Below are 16,319 nucleotides of genomic sequence, written 5' to 3'. Positions count from 1 at the left end.
ACTACTTGGTCAGGGCTCACGCAAGGTGATCTTCTCGCAGTCCGTTCCTCTTTTCTACCCCGTGTAAATACACTGCGGCAGGCGTGAGGCAGTCTGTCATGCCCACGTCTCACCCATTGCCTCCTCCCCCTCCGGCAGCCACCCGGCCCAGCTCTGCTCTCGGCCCTGTACTCCGCTCTCACCTTATTTAGAAGAGAGCGGGTGGCCGTGGCGGGACCGTGTGGGAGGAATGGGACTAGATGGTGACTCAACGCTGGCCGGCGTAGGTGGGCCAGTGTGTGTCGGCCCCAAGTCAAAGCTACGAGGTGGTCCTCGGCCAAAAAAATGCCGTGTTACCCCGGGCAACCAATCGTAGAGCATTATTTATTGTCCTAACTAGCACTCATATATATGTATGTAAATTAAATTTTTATTTTATGTTCCTTTCTGTTTCTGTAGATTCTAAAGTTTCTCATGCTCATTTTGGTTTCCAAAACTAGTCCATCCTTCGCTCACCCGACACAGTCCTGTACGGCGACAAACGGCGGCAGCTTATGAAAACATACATCCTTTTTTCATTTAGCATGCTTGTTATTTGGTGTGGTGCTTTTGTCTGGATAAGTGGTCATTTTACATCCACAACATTTATTTTATTCAGTGTCCACTGTGTGTTTCAACTTGGAAAAACACCCACACTTGTTTTCTGCCATTAAAAAAATCCTACTGCTGTATCTGCTTCCTGTTTCCTGCTTCCTACTTCCTGTCACATTGATAGTGTCAACCAATCACAATGCAGATTAAGGTAAATATAATACCATAGATGAAACAGCATTTTCAGTACTATTGTTATATTTATTTAGCAGTTTTTTTTTTTTTTTTTCTCTTTCCAAAACGACTTACAATGTCAGCTACTTATTTACGCAGTTTTATGCCCAGGAAATTTTTACTGTCTCAATTCAGGGTAAGTACCTTGATCAAGGGTACTAGAGCAGGAGGTGGGATCACACATTTGGTAGCAGTGCTACACTGTGCCTCTTACAGCATAGTGTCTGTATGCTTGACAGAGTGAAAGACATAGGCGGTGATCTTTTTGTTTTTTTTTTGTGTTTGTTTTACGCCATACACATCCACGAGCTGAATGATCGAAATGCGTCCATCCGGGCCGTACCTTGTTTCACACCTTGTGCTTCCTGCTATGGACGCCGACCTGTGGGACCCCTCGTTGGACAAGTGCTTATTGATCGTGAATGAATGAAAATATAACATTAAAGGACAAGCAAGAAATTATTTTTATTACAAATATTAACTGTTGGTGTTATCGTTGTCATTCATAAACAGAAGCTATTTGGCATTTTAATTAATTTTAGGCGACGTGGTTTTTCCCTCCAAGAACTGATTTTTTTTTTTTTTTTTTCTCCTCCTCTTCATAGAAATCATGGTAATTTGCCTGACGGGGTGACTTGACTGAGCAAATGACCTGTTATGTGAGGAATGGACGTGGACGGATGACGTAACGCTCGTTGTGTCGGTGGATTCAGTGCGGTACAAATAAACATGAATGGAGATTCACATTTACATACATTTACATTTATTCATGTAGCAGACGCTTTTCTCCAAAGCGACGTACCGTACATCAAGAAAATGCAATGTGTGCATTACATCAGTAGAAAGAGAGCCATAGACGCAGATGCGTGATTCTTAAGTGCAGTTAGTTTGTGTGAATGAGTTCTGGAAATATTCGAAGTTTCAACGGGACTCTGCCCAAGGGTGTGACAGTGTGTTTGGATTATGTGTGAGATGTGGAGGGGGTTTGGGCCCACTGGTGCCGTGTGTTGTGGTAAGCAGCTGGCCACTCCTTTTTTTTCTTGGGGTCATTCCTCTTCAGTAATTGAATTGGTTCTCCATTTTCACAAGCGCGCCGGTGCCAGATGAATGTGATAGATTAATAGCCTCATTAGCATCGCTAATGTCCTGTAGAGCACTTGATGCGCTGCCTGAAAGAGGCGGGGTGACTCAGGAGGTGTAATTAGCTTCTTAGCTAACGCTGAATTTATGCACGGTTACAGTGGCACTTTCAGTATGACTACTGCCCACCATGTAGCACCTTTTATTATTAGAAATTTGATTTTCTCCTCCTTTTTGTGTTCTCTTAATCGCTTCTCGGTCTTTTACTCTGCTTTCGTGTCACGTCCCGGTATTCTCCCATTTTGCCGGAAGAGATCCCCTCCCCCCGCAGTTGTTTGGGGATTTGGGTCACGTCGACGTGCCAGGCGGCCTCGTCACCATGTACCTGAGAGGCCCCGCGGATGGCGGCGCGGTAAGCCAGCCGAGGGCTGAGATGAGCGCCATCGCGCCAGCCGTCATCGAGGAGGCGCCGCCCAGGCGCGCCGTCTAGGCCCTGGTGCAATTTTTCAAGCTGCGCTCGAAATCTCAGCATCCTGGTTGCTCTTGGGGCCGAACTTCTCCGCGGTGTCTTCCCAGGGCTGCCGTCCTCGTTGCCGAGAGCCTCACTTTGTCCCGCAACTTCGCGCGGTGTCGCGGAGACGTGTCTGTGCTCAGCATCTCATCAGTAACACCATGACAAGGCTGTAAATCCAAACCGCCGAGCAGCCGGTGGCTTCGGAGTATTTCGGTATCGGCCGCATCTTGAGTCCCGTCTTCCAGCAGACGCCCCGTCGATGTCGGGGTCCCAACGAGTGGGAACTCGTTGAATTTCCTGCCCTACAGCACCTCAGGTATCATTCTCACTGGCTGTAAACATGGTTAATGTAGAGTACTGGCAAGCAGGCAGGTTATTTCTCTAAGCCCACAGCTCCTATTCCGCGTGTTGACTGTGGTCACGTAGGTCACACTCCTCGCTCAGTGTGTCCCTCAGACCGTTCAAGGTATGCTCTTTCCGATCCTTTACACGGTCCTCTGGAATAAGGCACCGATGGGGAAGTAAGCAGTTTTAGTTGATTATGGCTAAACGGCTTTTCTCTTTCCTCCTCAGATGTGCTCAGCTCTGTCCTGTGTCCTGGCATTCCTTCAACAATTATTTATGAGCAGTAAATTTCTGTTAACGCTAATGGAGCAGCATGGTAAGCGATATTAATAAGGAGCTTGACGCATGTTTTAAAAGAAGGTGACGTCGGTGATGTTGAAGGTGACGGCGGCTTTGACGGTAGCACGGAGCTGCTACGATGTCGTAGATCACGGGGGGGGGGGGCGGCGGTGTCAACCCATCGCCATTCACAGATGCTGATGTGGCCTGGCAGGTGTCACAACACGACACGTCGCCTTTCCCAGGATCGAGGGGCATCTCTGGGGCAGGTTGGCGCTTCGTAGAAGCCGCGCTCGGCAGAGGGGGCATCATTCCATTTAGCAAAGTGACAGCTGAGCTGGTTTTCGATGCATAGCGCCGCTCTGCTGGCCAGTGCCAAGGAGACCAGGGGAGGGAGACGCTGTAGCGCCACCGTGTCTGCGTGCTGGATGTTAACACGTGGCACGATCGGCTGATGGGCTGCTACGTTACCAACATACACCACCCACAGGGGTTCCGACGAGCGTGTTGTGGGGGGGCGAGAGTAGAGGGGCCTTGGCTCCCTGGCGTGAAAGGTGTGACCCAGCTACCCGCTCGCTGAAAAAATGGAGTGCTTTATTCAAGCTGTGTCCCCCCACCAGCGCAAAGACCTCTGTGATGTATGAACACAGCGACGATATTATAAAAAAAATATATATCGTGCTTTGCATATGTTTAATATTTTTTTTTCACTGGTTTCACAGTGTTCTGCCTGTTTGTACAGCAGAGTAAAGTTTACTGTGTTGATTCAGGGTAAGTACCTGGATATAGAGTTCTGCAGCAGGAGGTGGGATTCAAAGCTATGTGCCGGTGGGGCGGGGGGGTGCAGGTGATTGTGGAGCAGTTTGAAGGTGGTGCTGAGCTGGAGCATTAGTGTTAACTCATGTTCTTCTTGCGGCCGGATGTCCACCCATACACGTTCGTTCGCCGTATTTACGGTATGGTTTTCACTTCGCCGTCGGCGCTCTTCCACTGTCGCTCGGCCCATATTGTTGAAACCACCAGTTTAAATATTAATCAACTTTGTTGAAGGAAACGGAGCGTCCGGCTAATGTCGGTCAGTTAAGAGGATTTATTTGAAAGGCATCCCCTCATTCCCATCCCCCCCATCAGTCAGTGTTTACATGAGCTGTTTCTGATCTGGAGAAGATGTTTTCACATCAAAAGTGTCCATTTCCATTTCTGCTGCTCAGCGTGGTCCTCTCTTTCATCGGGTTCCATGGTAGCACAGTGAGTATTGCTGCTGTCTCTTTGCTCCTGGGTGGTGCGAGAGGACATTGGTTCGGTCCTTGCTCAGTCTGTGTGGAGTTTGCATGTTCTCCCTCTGTGGTTGCCTCTGGGTGCTCTGGTTTCCTCCCACAGTCCAAAGACATGCTATTCAGGTTCACCCATAGTGTGTGAGTGACAGAGAGCGTGTGTTCCACTGATGTAGGGATGAGTGACCCAGTGTAAGTAGTGTATCTAGCAGTGTAAGTCACCGCAGTGAATAAGGTGTGTGGGCTTTGGACAAAAGTGTCTGCTAAATAAATAAATGTTAACGTGTTTTCCGGCGTGCAGTTAAAAGCAAGAAAGAAGAAAACTGTTTTCGGTCATGTGTTGTCGAGAACTAAGCTTGAAAAAACTTTGGATACGGTAAAACGCGGTGAATGTACCTGGTTGGGGGAGATGAGTGACTTTGGCTCGTCGACCGACTGGTCGCAAGGTGGGCCGTTTGTGTACCTTAGTGAAGTAGAGCTTGCGACTTGTTTACACTAACTGTTTACTGTAAACACTGTTTACACAAATTTGGTTATTTTTACACTTTACCCTCCTGGGTAATTCAGTACTTTACTCCAGGTGAAGTACCTTCTTCGAAGGCACAACAACAGGCCGCCGCTCGCCGTCTCAGCCCTTGGAAAAGTACCCGGAAAGCAATTACCAAACGGCCTTTTTCTTCCAAACAGCTTTTTAAAGTACTGGGAAACCTTGCAGGAGTTTCCCGGTGACAAATAGCGTTGTCATGGCTGGGCCGAGAGTTACTAAAGCGCAAGCAAGATGGATTTTGCCATTTTTAAAGGCCCTATTATTTTTGTCAAGAAGCGTCCGAGCCGTGAACTGCTGTAAAATTGCCCGGTGCGTCCGGCGAGCCGACCTGACGGAGGAATGCAGTGCCGCGCCGTGACAGTGCAGCTTTTGGAACGTAATAAATTAAATTGTTAAATTAGGGAATGGCTTCTCGACGCTTTGGGCCGCGCTCCTTTGCTGATGTCAGGAATTCTCACGCCTATAAAACCTCGCTGCTGATATTTTCATTGACGGAGTGCGGCTTTACCGCTTATGAATTCTTTCCAGAGGCGTGTAAAGCACTTATTCGGGCTGCAGGAAACACTGACGTTGAGCGTAGAGCCGAAGTACCTGCAGGTTCACACATTTGAGCTACGCGGAAAGCTCTCCGCTAGGGGCTCCGTCTATTATTATTCATTAGCAAGTCAAGTTTTTGCCAATTAGGCAGTTTCTAACTATGGTAAAAAATTAAATGTGAAGTTAATTAGTACCACCCAAAGGCCGTTACCGCGCTGTAAATCTAATTAAGGGGCCATCGCACACAATATCCAGCGTCATACTCCTTAATTTCTTTCAGAAAATCAAAATGCTGAAGTCAAAGTGATGACAAGCTCGAGTTACTGTAAGGCGAACACATGCTTGCATTGGCAGGCTAGAGTGGTAAAGTCCTTTGGCAGTGCTGTAGTAAAAGTGAAATAAAAATAAGTTAATATTTTCATAAAAGTGCCTTTTGTCATCAGGTGTGTGTCACGACTTCCTGTGACCATTAACACTCTTCTCTGCTGCTGCTGCCTTTGGTTTGCTGGACAGAAAGTGTATCGTGAGAGATCTGACCATCGTCCCTAATCACTAACCCCCCCTCCCATATTGTATGGGTCTGTCATAAATTAATTAATTTTATCGTTGTCTCACATGACGCTGTATCGTGGTCACTCAGCGCTTCACCCACCACAGCCTTTTCTCTCTCTAGCCTTTCTGCCGTCTCAGAGCCCCTCCTCTTCGCAGTAGCACCGCCCCCTTTCGATTGCTCCCGCATTTACTTTTCAATTTATTTATTCGGCAGACGCGCTTCTCCAACGCACCTTGCAAATCGGAATAAACAAAATTCCATTTCAGAACCGCTGAAGAGCCTTAGATGTAAACTCGTGATTTTCGTAGTACGGCGAGTTTGTTTAATACCATCGTTTTTTTCCGGCGCACCTGGTACATGTGGCTGAATGTTGAATTGACAGCAAATACAAATGTGATCGTGACAGATGATGGGATACAAGTTTATGGAGCAGAGGGGACCCTTCTGGAATGTAGCGAGGGATTCAGCAGTTGCGAGGGAGAGAGGGAGGTCATTCCACCACACTGGAGCACAAACTGAGAACCTAAAGACTTTTGATTTTCAAACAGAATAGACATCCTTTCACAGCAGCCCTATCTCCTTGCACGGCAGTACACCCCCCACTTCTCCACTCGTCTGGTCCACATATCAGCAGATCATCTTATTACAATAAGGCGCAGGCCACTGAGACGTGTCATCGACGCAAAGAGAGGACATCCGGCACGAGTCAGAAAACATCGCCACGGGGGGCTGTTCTCGGAGGGGGGCAAACGGCGCCAGTTTAATGTGAACAAATGCGACGGGGGTGGGGGCGGAGAAGAGCTGCGTGACGGAAAAGCGGCGAGGCCTCGTCCGGTGCTGCAGGGCGCTCTGCTGACCACGCACTCTGTGCTGAAATCAGCTCGCTGTAAAAGACACACCTGCTGCTGACCCTCCCAACCCCTCACTGAGTGTCGGAAAGTGGCATGAACACAAAATTGCACAGAGGGGTCTGGTTTCTGTGTGTGTGTGTGTGTGTGTGTGTGTGTGTGTGTGTGTGGGGGGCACCCCCTGAGACCGCCTATCCATCACAGCTCTCTCTCCCAGCAGTGAAAGCACGGAAGGGGTGTGTTCGGGCTGTATTTTTGGCACTCGGTGCACCCAGTGTCACACACTCTGTGTGTGTGTGTGTGTGTGTGTGTCCAGGTCAGGATGGACGTAAGGAAGCATCAGGCCAGACCTTGGAGGCCATGTCAGGCCTGCAGGAGAGCAGAGGAAGCTCTGCGGGATGGAGCGGTGGACAAGATGGCTTTTTACGTCAGCGTGGGCGGTCAGCGGCGGGTGGAGGCAGGGCGCTGGCAGGGTTTGAATGATTTCTGGGCTCACGGTACTTTACTGAAAAAGCGCGGATTTGATCGCTCCCTCCCATCCCCCACCCGTTCATCCAGCCGTCCAGTGATTCCCTCGAGCCGCATCCTTCATTCATTCTGCCTGCATCAGCAACCATAACTACAGGTGAGCTCCTCCCCCACCCCCACCGTTCCCCAACCGCCGGCGTCGGATAAAATCGATGCAGCAGCGGCGATGGATCGCTGATCCCTCCTCCCGGCCTGTGTCGGCAGGAAAGACCCGGGAGCATTTTTTCCTTAAAGAGCTTCCATTACAGAGGGATGACATGTTTGTTTATTGGGCTTCAGATCAGACTCCCGCCGCTCTCTCTCCTGCTGCGTTTGCTGCAAGGGCGCATAAACACGCTTCGGAAAGCGCCGCGTCCCGTATCCTGATTCCGCGCCGCGTTCCGAGTGAGCAGTTCGCTCGGCGCCCGCGACACGCTCTGCTTCCAGGACCCTAAATCAATATCCCATTTTCCCCTACTGCTTCCCTTAATTAGAAGTGCACGCGGCCACCGCACACTGCGTAAATCTGCAGGTATGCGCTGGATTAGGGGGGCAGGTCTCACGGCAACGGCACATTAATTATGTTATGAACCAATAAATGGTTGCGGTAAGCGATGCGGCCGATGCTCCCCGGGTTGGCACCCGGTCCCTGTGGCGAGATGCGCAGGTGCACGGTGTATGGACGGCTTCGGGGTGGGGTGGGGTGGGGTGGGGGGCTGCGCTGTGACAAGGACGAAAAACAGGGGAAAAGGTATTTATTTACTTGTCTGAGCAAGAACCTCAGAGAAAGTAATAAATTGGGTGCGATGAAACAGGCGCTCGTGCTATCGAATTCCTCTTGTGCCGGGCGGCCGTTTTTCACGGAACTCGCCAGCACAACCCCATTTTTTCCGCGAACACTGACTTTTCAGGGCAACGGCCCTACGCCATTACAGAATTGACCGCGGCAGCCTGATAATCTGCACATCTGTCCTTGGGTTTGTGCTTTTATCTGCCGCTCGCAAGCGATACCGCGCTAAATGGCCGTGGCATCTCTCCTGCAGTGTCAGGGTGCCTCTTGTTTGTTTCTTCCCGGAAAAGAGAAATTAAACTCCTTCTCCAATCGCTGTAAATACGATTAGAAGGAATCCATTATGGCCAGGGTCCCACTGTTCGCTTACCTTAACTGATGGAGACATGTCTTCCCATCACCCCCCTTCCTAGTGCACCAAGCACGCTTGATCTGGGGATCTCAGAGACAGGTGGTTAGAGCTGCTGCCTCTCACTCGGGGGTCACGGGTTTGAATCCCACCTCCTGCTGCAGTACCCTTGACCAAGGTACTCTACCCATTTATACAGTTAAATATTACTCAGCTGTATAAATGGGTAAAGTGGTGTAAGTCGGTTTGGAGCAAACCACCAGCTAAATGAATGGAAGGTTTGAAAAGTCACAGATAAGAGTGGAAAGTGCACAGCTACGGCGTTTCGCTTTGGGAAGAACGACTAAGTTTTCGGTACATCACTGGTACCTCGCCGTCTTCTGGGCGGGGTGCCTGCGTTTGGGGTGCACAGTCTGAGTTTGTGCTCTTAGACTGAGGGCCAGCGACAGCTGGGCTGGGTGGGCACATCCCTGGGTGTGGCGTCCAATGGAGAGCTGCCTGGGGTGGAACTTGTTTATAGGAACTAGTAAACCAAGTAAAGACAGGCTTCCATGTAGCGCTCTTGGCCCGTTTTGTGTTTAAGCATTGCGCATGAAAATAGTATAGCCTCGGTCAAGGGACACATATGTTTACCCTATTTACCATACTGTGTGTGTGTGTGTGTGTGTGTGTGTGGGGGGGGGGGGAGGCTTTAGACTTCACAAATCTGAGCTCTACTGCTGTTGGCACTGTGATCAAAGTGTGCCGACTCCTACGTCTGGAACAATTGTAGGCCAATTGACACGAAACTGGGGAATTACTACGGTACCGGCGCTGCGGTTACACTTCCCTTCCATCCATATAGCTGCGGCTCAGCAGGCTTGGAAAGCCGTGAGGGCGGCTGCAGCCGTTACTAACATTATGTAATTCATCAAGTGCCGCAGGCATTTGCGTTATGTAAGATGCTTTATTTCTTGCTGTGGATCGCTGAAAATGTAATTTTTTTTAGATCCCCCCCCTCCAAAGCGTAATTTGAATAGAGCAGGCAGGGTAAATTTTCTTATGTTTCGACACATACTCCGTTTGAACCTTAAGGGAGGAAGCCCTTGTGCTCAGTTTGCAAAAAAAAAAAAAAGTGTGAAAATAAGTGACTGCTATGTCCTCCCTTTCCTCCCGACAGTCACAAACTACAGCAACGTGGTGGAGGCAAACTCGGACTCGGACGATGAGGACAAGCTGCACATCGTGGAGGAGGACAGCCTCCCGGACGACGCAGGTGAAGATGACGCGTTGGGCCTCAACGGGCCCGTGGACCACCAGGACAGGTGGAACGGTGAGCTGAGTCCCAGTGAGGCCCCCAGTGAGCTGATGTCTGGAGCTGTGGGTTGTGGGACCCTCCTTCCTTCGGTATTTCTGTCCATCTTTCACCTTTCCCTGTGTCTTCCACAGAAGCACAGAGATAAAGACCCCGTACCTAATTGCCGAGTGTCGGCTAAGAGAGGAGACAACAACGTGAGCAGTCTGTGTTCTAGAACTGTGCACTGGCTCATTATGTTGTTGAACATTGTAGTTTAAAAAAAGAATTCAGAGCTATGGACATTTTCCAGATTATTTATTTTTAATTGCATTTCCTTCCCTTGTCGGTTTCCTAAAACTTCTGTCTGCAGAAAAATTGTGCAGAGTGAAAGTGAACTTGTTTCTGTTAGTTGGTAGTAAAAAGCACTCGGAAGGAATAGAAATAGAATAGGAATGCGGCGCCAGATTACTTCCACAATGTTTCCAGCTCGTGTTTGGTGTTCCACGTGTTGGTGATCAATAACTTGATGAACGCTGGACAGGTTGGACCACCAGGATTAAACTGCAGTTTGGGGATGACAACTATTTATTTTCAGCCTTTTAAATGAGTTTCAATGTAGCTCCCAGTTACCACAAATAATAAAATAAGGTCAAAGTATTCTTATGTATTCCAGCTTCATCTGAAATATTTACAGGACCTGCCCTGCCAATGAATTGATGGATCCCTTATTAACCTTTTATCGATGGTGAATTGGTGGTAAAAGTGACTTCTTGTGGACAAATGGTTAATGCGAGCTTCTGCTCCCAGTTGTGTTAGCATGTTGAGGAATCAGTATAGTTATATTGTTATACGGATATGTGTTCGTTCTTCCGCGTCCAAGTAAATTAATAATGTGGAGCTGGGGATCTCACTTGGGTGTGTTGGCACGCGGTAATAAGTACAAGTAGAAAAACATTTCGAAGCAAATGAACTCTTTCTCCAGCTAGAAACGAGACTAATAATCCACAGTCCTCCTTTGGGTTTGGTGGGATATTAAAGGTTGCAGGGCGGAACCTTGCCCGCGCGGTTCTTAATTCGGCTGCCGATCCTACGTTCTCCGTTTTAAGCGTCGGCTTCACGGTGCTTTATTGGTGCGTGTGTGGTCTGAAAGCGTTACCAAGCAAATGCGAATTGTTCGCCTCTCAGATTAAGCTTAACTGCTGTAAGCACTGAAAATGTAACCGTGGGTCAAAAAAGTAATCAATCAGGAGTCTGGCAGGAAGATGACTTTAAAGGTAACGGTACAATGATTAGTAGCGGTAAAAGCCTCTACGAGACAGTGTAATGGCACTAAGACGAATGCGGGCGCTGGTGGCTTGAGAGGACGGTCGGTAGTTGGAGTAATAGTTATTCTTCAAAAGTTGACGTACTTTTACAGATGTGTTTCTTGCTGTCCCTAGCAGAGTAAATGAATTTGTAAGCATGTCCTAATCCCCTACATAAATGTTGCCGCTACCTCTCGAACCTACAGCCCGCTCCTTTCATAGCACACCCCGAGCTGCTTTTATTTTCCGTTCGAGTCTTACTGTGCAACGCGGAGCCTTTATTGCGTTCCTCATCTCCCAGTGCACATCGATGTACGGCTAAGGGAAAGCCGATACCCACTACCGCCATGATTTTGGCGATAAATGCCGAATCCCGGTCGAGACAGTCTGCTGACCGGAGGAGTGGTGGGGTGGCAGGAGTGTCCACTGTGCCCTGGGAGAGACAGAGGTTACACCTTTTTTTAAATTTTTTTTTTAATTTTTAAAGCCATTTCACCTCTTTGGTGTCTCAAGTCTTCTTGCTCTCCTGGCCAAGGAATTGTTGCATGTGCGGAAATCAGTGTGAAACATGAACCCCTCGGTGTGAGAGTTAGTGCAATAATGTGGATGCCCAGCAGTCCACTTCACTTCAAGCACTAGAAGCACATGATTATTAACCTTTATTCAGCTGACACCTTTGTCTGGGGTCATGTACAATGTGAGATTTACAGTGATTTACCACTTTGTACCGGCTGATATTTGGACTGCATCGGTTCGCTGTAAGTTTCGTAATCGAGGGCACTATAGCAGCTGTGGGATTTGAACCAGAGACTTTCAGAATACGAGAGAGAAGCTTTAAAGTCTACGGCACCTTCTGGTCATTGGAGAATCGCTTCTACATCTCCTCATTTCGAACGGCCTGCTTGTGGTACTTCTTTGATACTAGTACACATACTTTCTGAACCGCTTGTTCCATACGGGGTCACGGGGAACCAGAGCCTAACCCAGCACACAGGGCGTAAGGCCGGAGGGGGAGGGGACACACCCAGGACGGGATGCCAGTCCGTCACAAGGCACCCCAAGCGGGATTCGAACCCCAGACCCACCGGAGAGCAGGACCTGGTCCAACCCACTGCACCACTGCACCCCCATCTTTTTGATACTAGTAATACAGGTTAAACCTGCAAACTGTCTTTTTTTTCCATGCACTTGCACTTCTGTGTGCCCCATATATTGCTGTAGTTTATATTTCAAAAGGATTTTTATTGAGCCGTAACTCTAAAATGCCTGTTGATATCAGCAGGCAGCCCCTACTTCATTGGGCGCAGTAGATTCTTCATCATTTTTATATTTTTTTTTTTGTAGTGGTTCTGTGGGCTTCACCAAAACCGAGGAGTCCATCCGGTCACTTCCGAGAGACAAGCATACGTTAAGGTGTCCTCGGACTTCAAGTCTGCCATTACTAATGACGGTGATAGGTTCGAGTTTGTGTTCACCTGTCACTCAAAAACGTGAGTCGGTGCAGATCAGTGCCTGACCCCCGAAAAGCTGCCTGGAGTGCCGGCTGTAGACTTCTATCCCTTTTGTTGAGTCGAAGGTCCTGGCCTTCCTCTGACTACCACTCTCTCCGTTTCTTTTTTGTGCTTTGTGCAAATTATTGCAAATATGAATCCAACAGGAGAGAAGACGAGGCAGCACAGCAGGGCAGCGCTGCTGTCTCACAACACCTGGGTGGTGTGAGAGGACGTGGTTTCGATCCTCGCTCAGACCGTTCGGAGTTTGCATGTTGTCTCCGTGTCTGCGTGGGTTTCCTCCGAGTGCACTGGTTTCCTCCCACAGTCCAAAGACATGCTGTTCAGGTTCCCCCATAGTGTGTGAGTGACAGAGAGAGTCTGTGTGTTCCACTGATGTATGGATGAGTGACCCAGGATATCTAGCAGTGTAAGTTACCACGGTGACTAAGGTGTGTGGGCTCATAACACTGTATGGAGTTCATCGGAAGTTGTTTTGGAGAAAAGTGTCTGCTAAATGAAGTAACTTGAACGTAAGATGATTTATAGACATGTTTTATCAAAATGGACAGTGAACAGGATCTGTGTGTCAAGAGTCGAAATTGAAACAAGCTCATCATGTGCCCGGTGGTGATAAACTTAGTCTTTGACTGGCTTAAGCCAGTTGATGTGTGTTATTATGATAAGATGACTATTCAGTCTTCATTTTTCATTGTTTTTTTATTTTTTCAGTTATTAATTTACTATACCATATTTATTGAGATAATATTTATCCCATGCTGTAATTCCACATTTTTTCCCTTTGGTATTTGGAATTTAGGGTGAATCTTGAGTGAAGCTGGAGTGGCTTTTGAACATATGAGAATTTTTCCCATTTATCTGAATGTAGTACTTGTGCCATTTATCCAGATTTTTGCAGCAAGGGCCGTTTTCAGGAACGAACTGGGTGCAAATTACAGGAGAGGAGTGTATTTACTGAACCTGTTAAATAACTCTATTATGCCTGACCCACCCCCCCAAACCCCCAGCTGCCCTTTGACCTCTATGCCACCTGTTGCACTGCAGCAGTTCTCCACATTGGATCCTGGAGCAAGTTTGTCGGATGTCGGGGGGAACACAAGAGGGAAGACGTTTTTTGCATACAGCCCACCACACAGGAAGTGGGTTTCCGCAGCGGCCTATTGTTAATGGTTCCTGGCGTGGCCGAGGACACGGAGCGGGAGCGGCAAGGGCGCCAGCCCACCGGTGCCCTGGCTCATTTTGGTGGCACTGGGTACTTTACACTGGTGGGAAATATAGTGGATAGGCAATATCCACGTTATTAAAAAACACATTAACTGGCTGCAGTACAATGTTTTATACAGACATTGACTTATTTCTCAGGGGCTAAACCGGTGTTTGTGAGACACTGGTAAAAATGGACAGGCTAAGGACACAGTTTGAAAACAACAACTGACGAGCTGTGGATTGTGAATCTGAAACTCAAAGTGAGGGATGAAGCAGGCCGGCCTTCAGCGGCGCCCGGAAGCGACGTCCCTTTGTGCTCCTCAGGAAGAGCTGATGTAACACGACCTTCTCGACCCGAGGAAGAGGATCTCCAGCAACAGCCTGGGACATGTGAACGGCACTCCTAGTCCAAGTGAAGGGTGTGAGTCGGTTCATCCAACAGACAGGGCTCGCTGTCACGGCCGTAACACCGATGGGTTTCGAGAGACGCACACTTCCGCATTGGTACCACTCTGGGACAGGAGGGGTGCATTGGCCTGATGGGAAAATGGGAGTGGAGGGCGGTGAAGATATTCCCAACATTTTTTTTTTTTCCAATTGCTGTTAATAACATACATATAATCATATTGATTTAGTTCTTGTTTTAAAGTCACATGCTTTGCATCGGGGGGGGGCGGTGTGGTGGCGCAGTGGGTTGGACCGGGTCCTGCTCTCCGGTGGGTCTGGGGTTCAAATCCCACTTCGGGTGCCTTGTGACAGACTGGCATCCCGTCCTGGGTGTGTCCCCTCCCCCTCCAGCCTTATGTCCTGTGTTGCCGGGTTAGGCTCCGGTTCCCCGCGACCAAGCGGTTCAGAAAATGTGTGTGCGTGCGTGCGTGCTTTGCATGGAAGAAAATGTTACTGCACTGAAACACACAAGTATATAGTCTGAGCAGGTGTTGATTTTGCCTCTTTTAAGTAAAGGGGTAATTTTAACACTTTATTTAAATTTATGGGGGGCGCAGTGGGTTTGGCCGGTGCCTTGCTGTGTGGCAGGTCTGGGGTTCGAGTCCTGCTTGGGGTGCGGTGGCCCTGTCTTTCTCCCTGTGTTTGCCTCCCCCGCCATGCAGAGGAAGGACCTGGCAACCCACCTCTGTTTCCTCCCTTGACTTGCCTTGAAAACCACGCGAGTGGTCGTTATGGGTCGGCTTCAACTCGGCACTTACCATGCCATACCATTTAAATTTATGGGACACGTATACATTGCGTTGTGATTGGGGGGGGGGGGGCAGCAAAAAGGAAATCTACGTTTATTCATTTAGCAGACGATTTTGTCCACAGTGACGTACAGCTCGGAGAACGGTACAAAGAGCGCATTACATCAACAGGTTGAGGTTTGGTTGCAGACACGCCATTCTAGAGTACAGTCAATTTGTGGTAACACCATATAAACCAGTGTACATTCACATGAGTAGCTGTATATGGTTTTGCATATCAGTTGCCTCCCAGCCTATGTACACCTATGTTGGGTAGCAAAATTTACATTGTCCCTCCCACAAAAACAAAGAAAATTGATGATTATAGTAACAGTAGTAGTATATAGTATGTAAAGGAGCTCATTGTTTTCCGTTATTTTTCTTCACTGCGGATACTCTGAGTTATCTTTATTCTGTGTTACGCTGTTTATCAATATCACAAGACAGCAAGTCGTATGGGTTGAAGGGCAAGGCACGAGCGCAGCAGTGGAGTGACGGCAGATTTATGTGTACCTTCCCAGACCTCCGTACGGTCCTGAGCTTCCTCCTCGAAGTCGACATCCCAAGCTGAGATAGCCCTTTCACCTCTCTTATCCGTCCTTTGTCTCTCCAGCTCTCCGTTTCACCTTGAAAGAAACTGAAAAGCGCGGGAAGGACTCCGTACATCTATTTATAAGGGTTAAACACTTGAAATGTGAATGATGTGAAGAGCCCTTACAGTTGGCTCTGTGCCAGGTTCACACGGAGGCCATTTCCTTCGTTGGCGCGGCAGTCGTCGTAGATGAATGAGTCGTAATCGGGCACTGTCACCGACCAAGATCAGACTGATGAAATGTAATGCACTCCAGCGCTCTCTATACGTTTTTTTTTTTTTTTTTTTTTAAACTCCTCATTCTGTCCCATCATTTCTGCTTTCGCCAGGATTACAGCAGATGTAGCCGTGGGCTTACGCTGAAAAATACACATGGCAAACGGGGTGTAGCATCTCTGCCTCTTCTTTCAAATTATGGCCTTGAGAGATGTGCTCCCATACAGAGCAGACACTTTTTTTTTTTTTTTTTTTTTTTTTTTTCTTTCTTAATAGTGTTTTTCTTACTGGCATCCTCTCCTTGAACAAACCCTTTTCCCCCATGGAATCATCCCTCATGATTATGCGCTATCAAAAACCTGCTCGCTCTCTGTCATTTCTCATCCGCCGCAAAGTGAGTATCTACCCATGGAATGAAGTGGCTCATTTCCTGTTTTCACTAAGGATGGATGGAAATGTTACCGAACCAAAACAGTTTTTTTCTAACATTTCATTAATATATGAAGACATCAGAAAACCCTGCTCTTTTTTTTTTTTCTTTTTCTTCCAAAG

General features: G+C 48.2%; 1 protein-coding gene across 1 annotated transcript in view; it reads left to right on the top strand.

Annotated features, from left to right (window-relative positions):
* LOC108927632 (zinc finger E-box-binding homeobox 1-like) overlaps nucleotides 1-16,319 on the top strand; it is a 67,803-nt gene that overhangs the window by 35,656 nt on the left and 15,828 nt on the right. Inside the window, exon 2 of the mRNA XM_029246414.1 lies at nucleotides 9,587-9,739. Within this exon, the coding sequence (XP_029102247.1) occupies nucleotides 9,587-9,739 (153 nt within the window). The remainder of the gene's footprint in view (nucleotides 1-9,586; nucleotides 9,740-16,319) is intronic.

This window comes from Scleropages formosus, chromosome 19, assembly GCF_900964775.1.
Source record: "Scleropages formosus chromosome 19, fSclFor1.1, whole genome shotgun sequence".
Classification (NCBI taxonomy): Eukaryota; Metazoa; Chordata; class Actinopteri; order Osteoglossiformes; family Osteoglossidae; genus Scleropages; species Scleropages formosus.
Note: the sequence above shows the minus strand (reverse complement) of the source record. Positions and strands in the feature narration are given on the sequence as shown.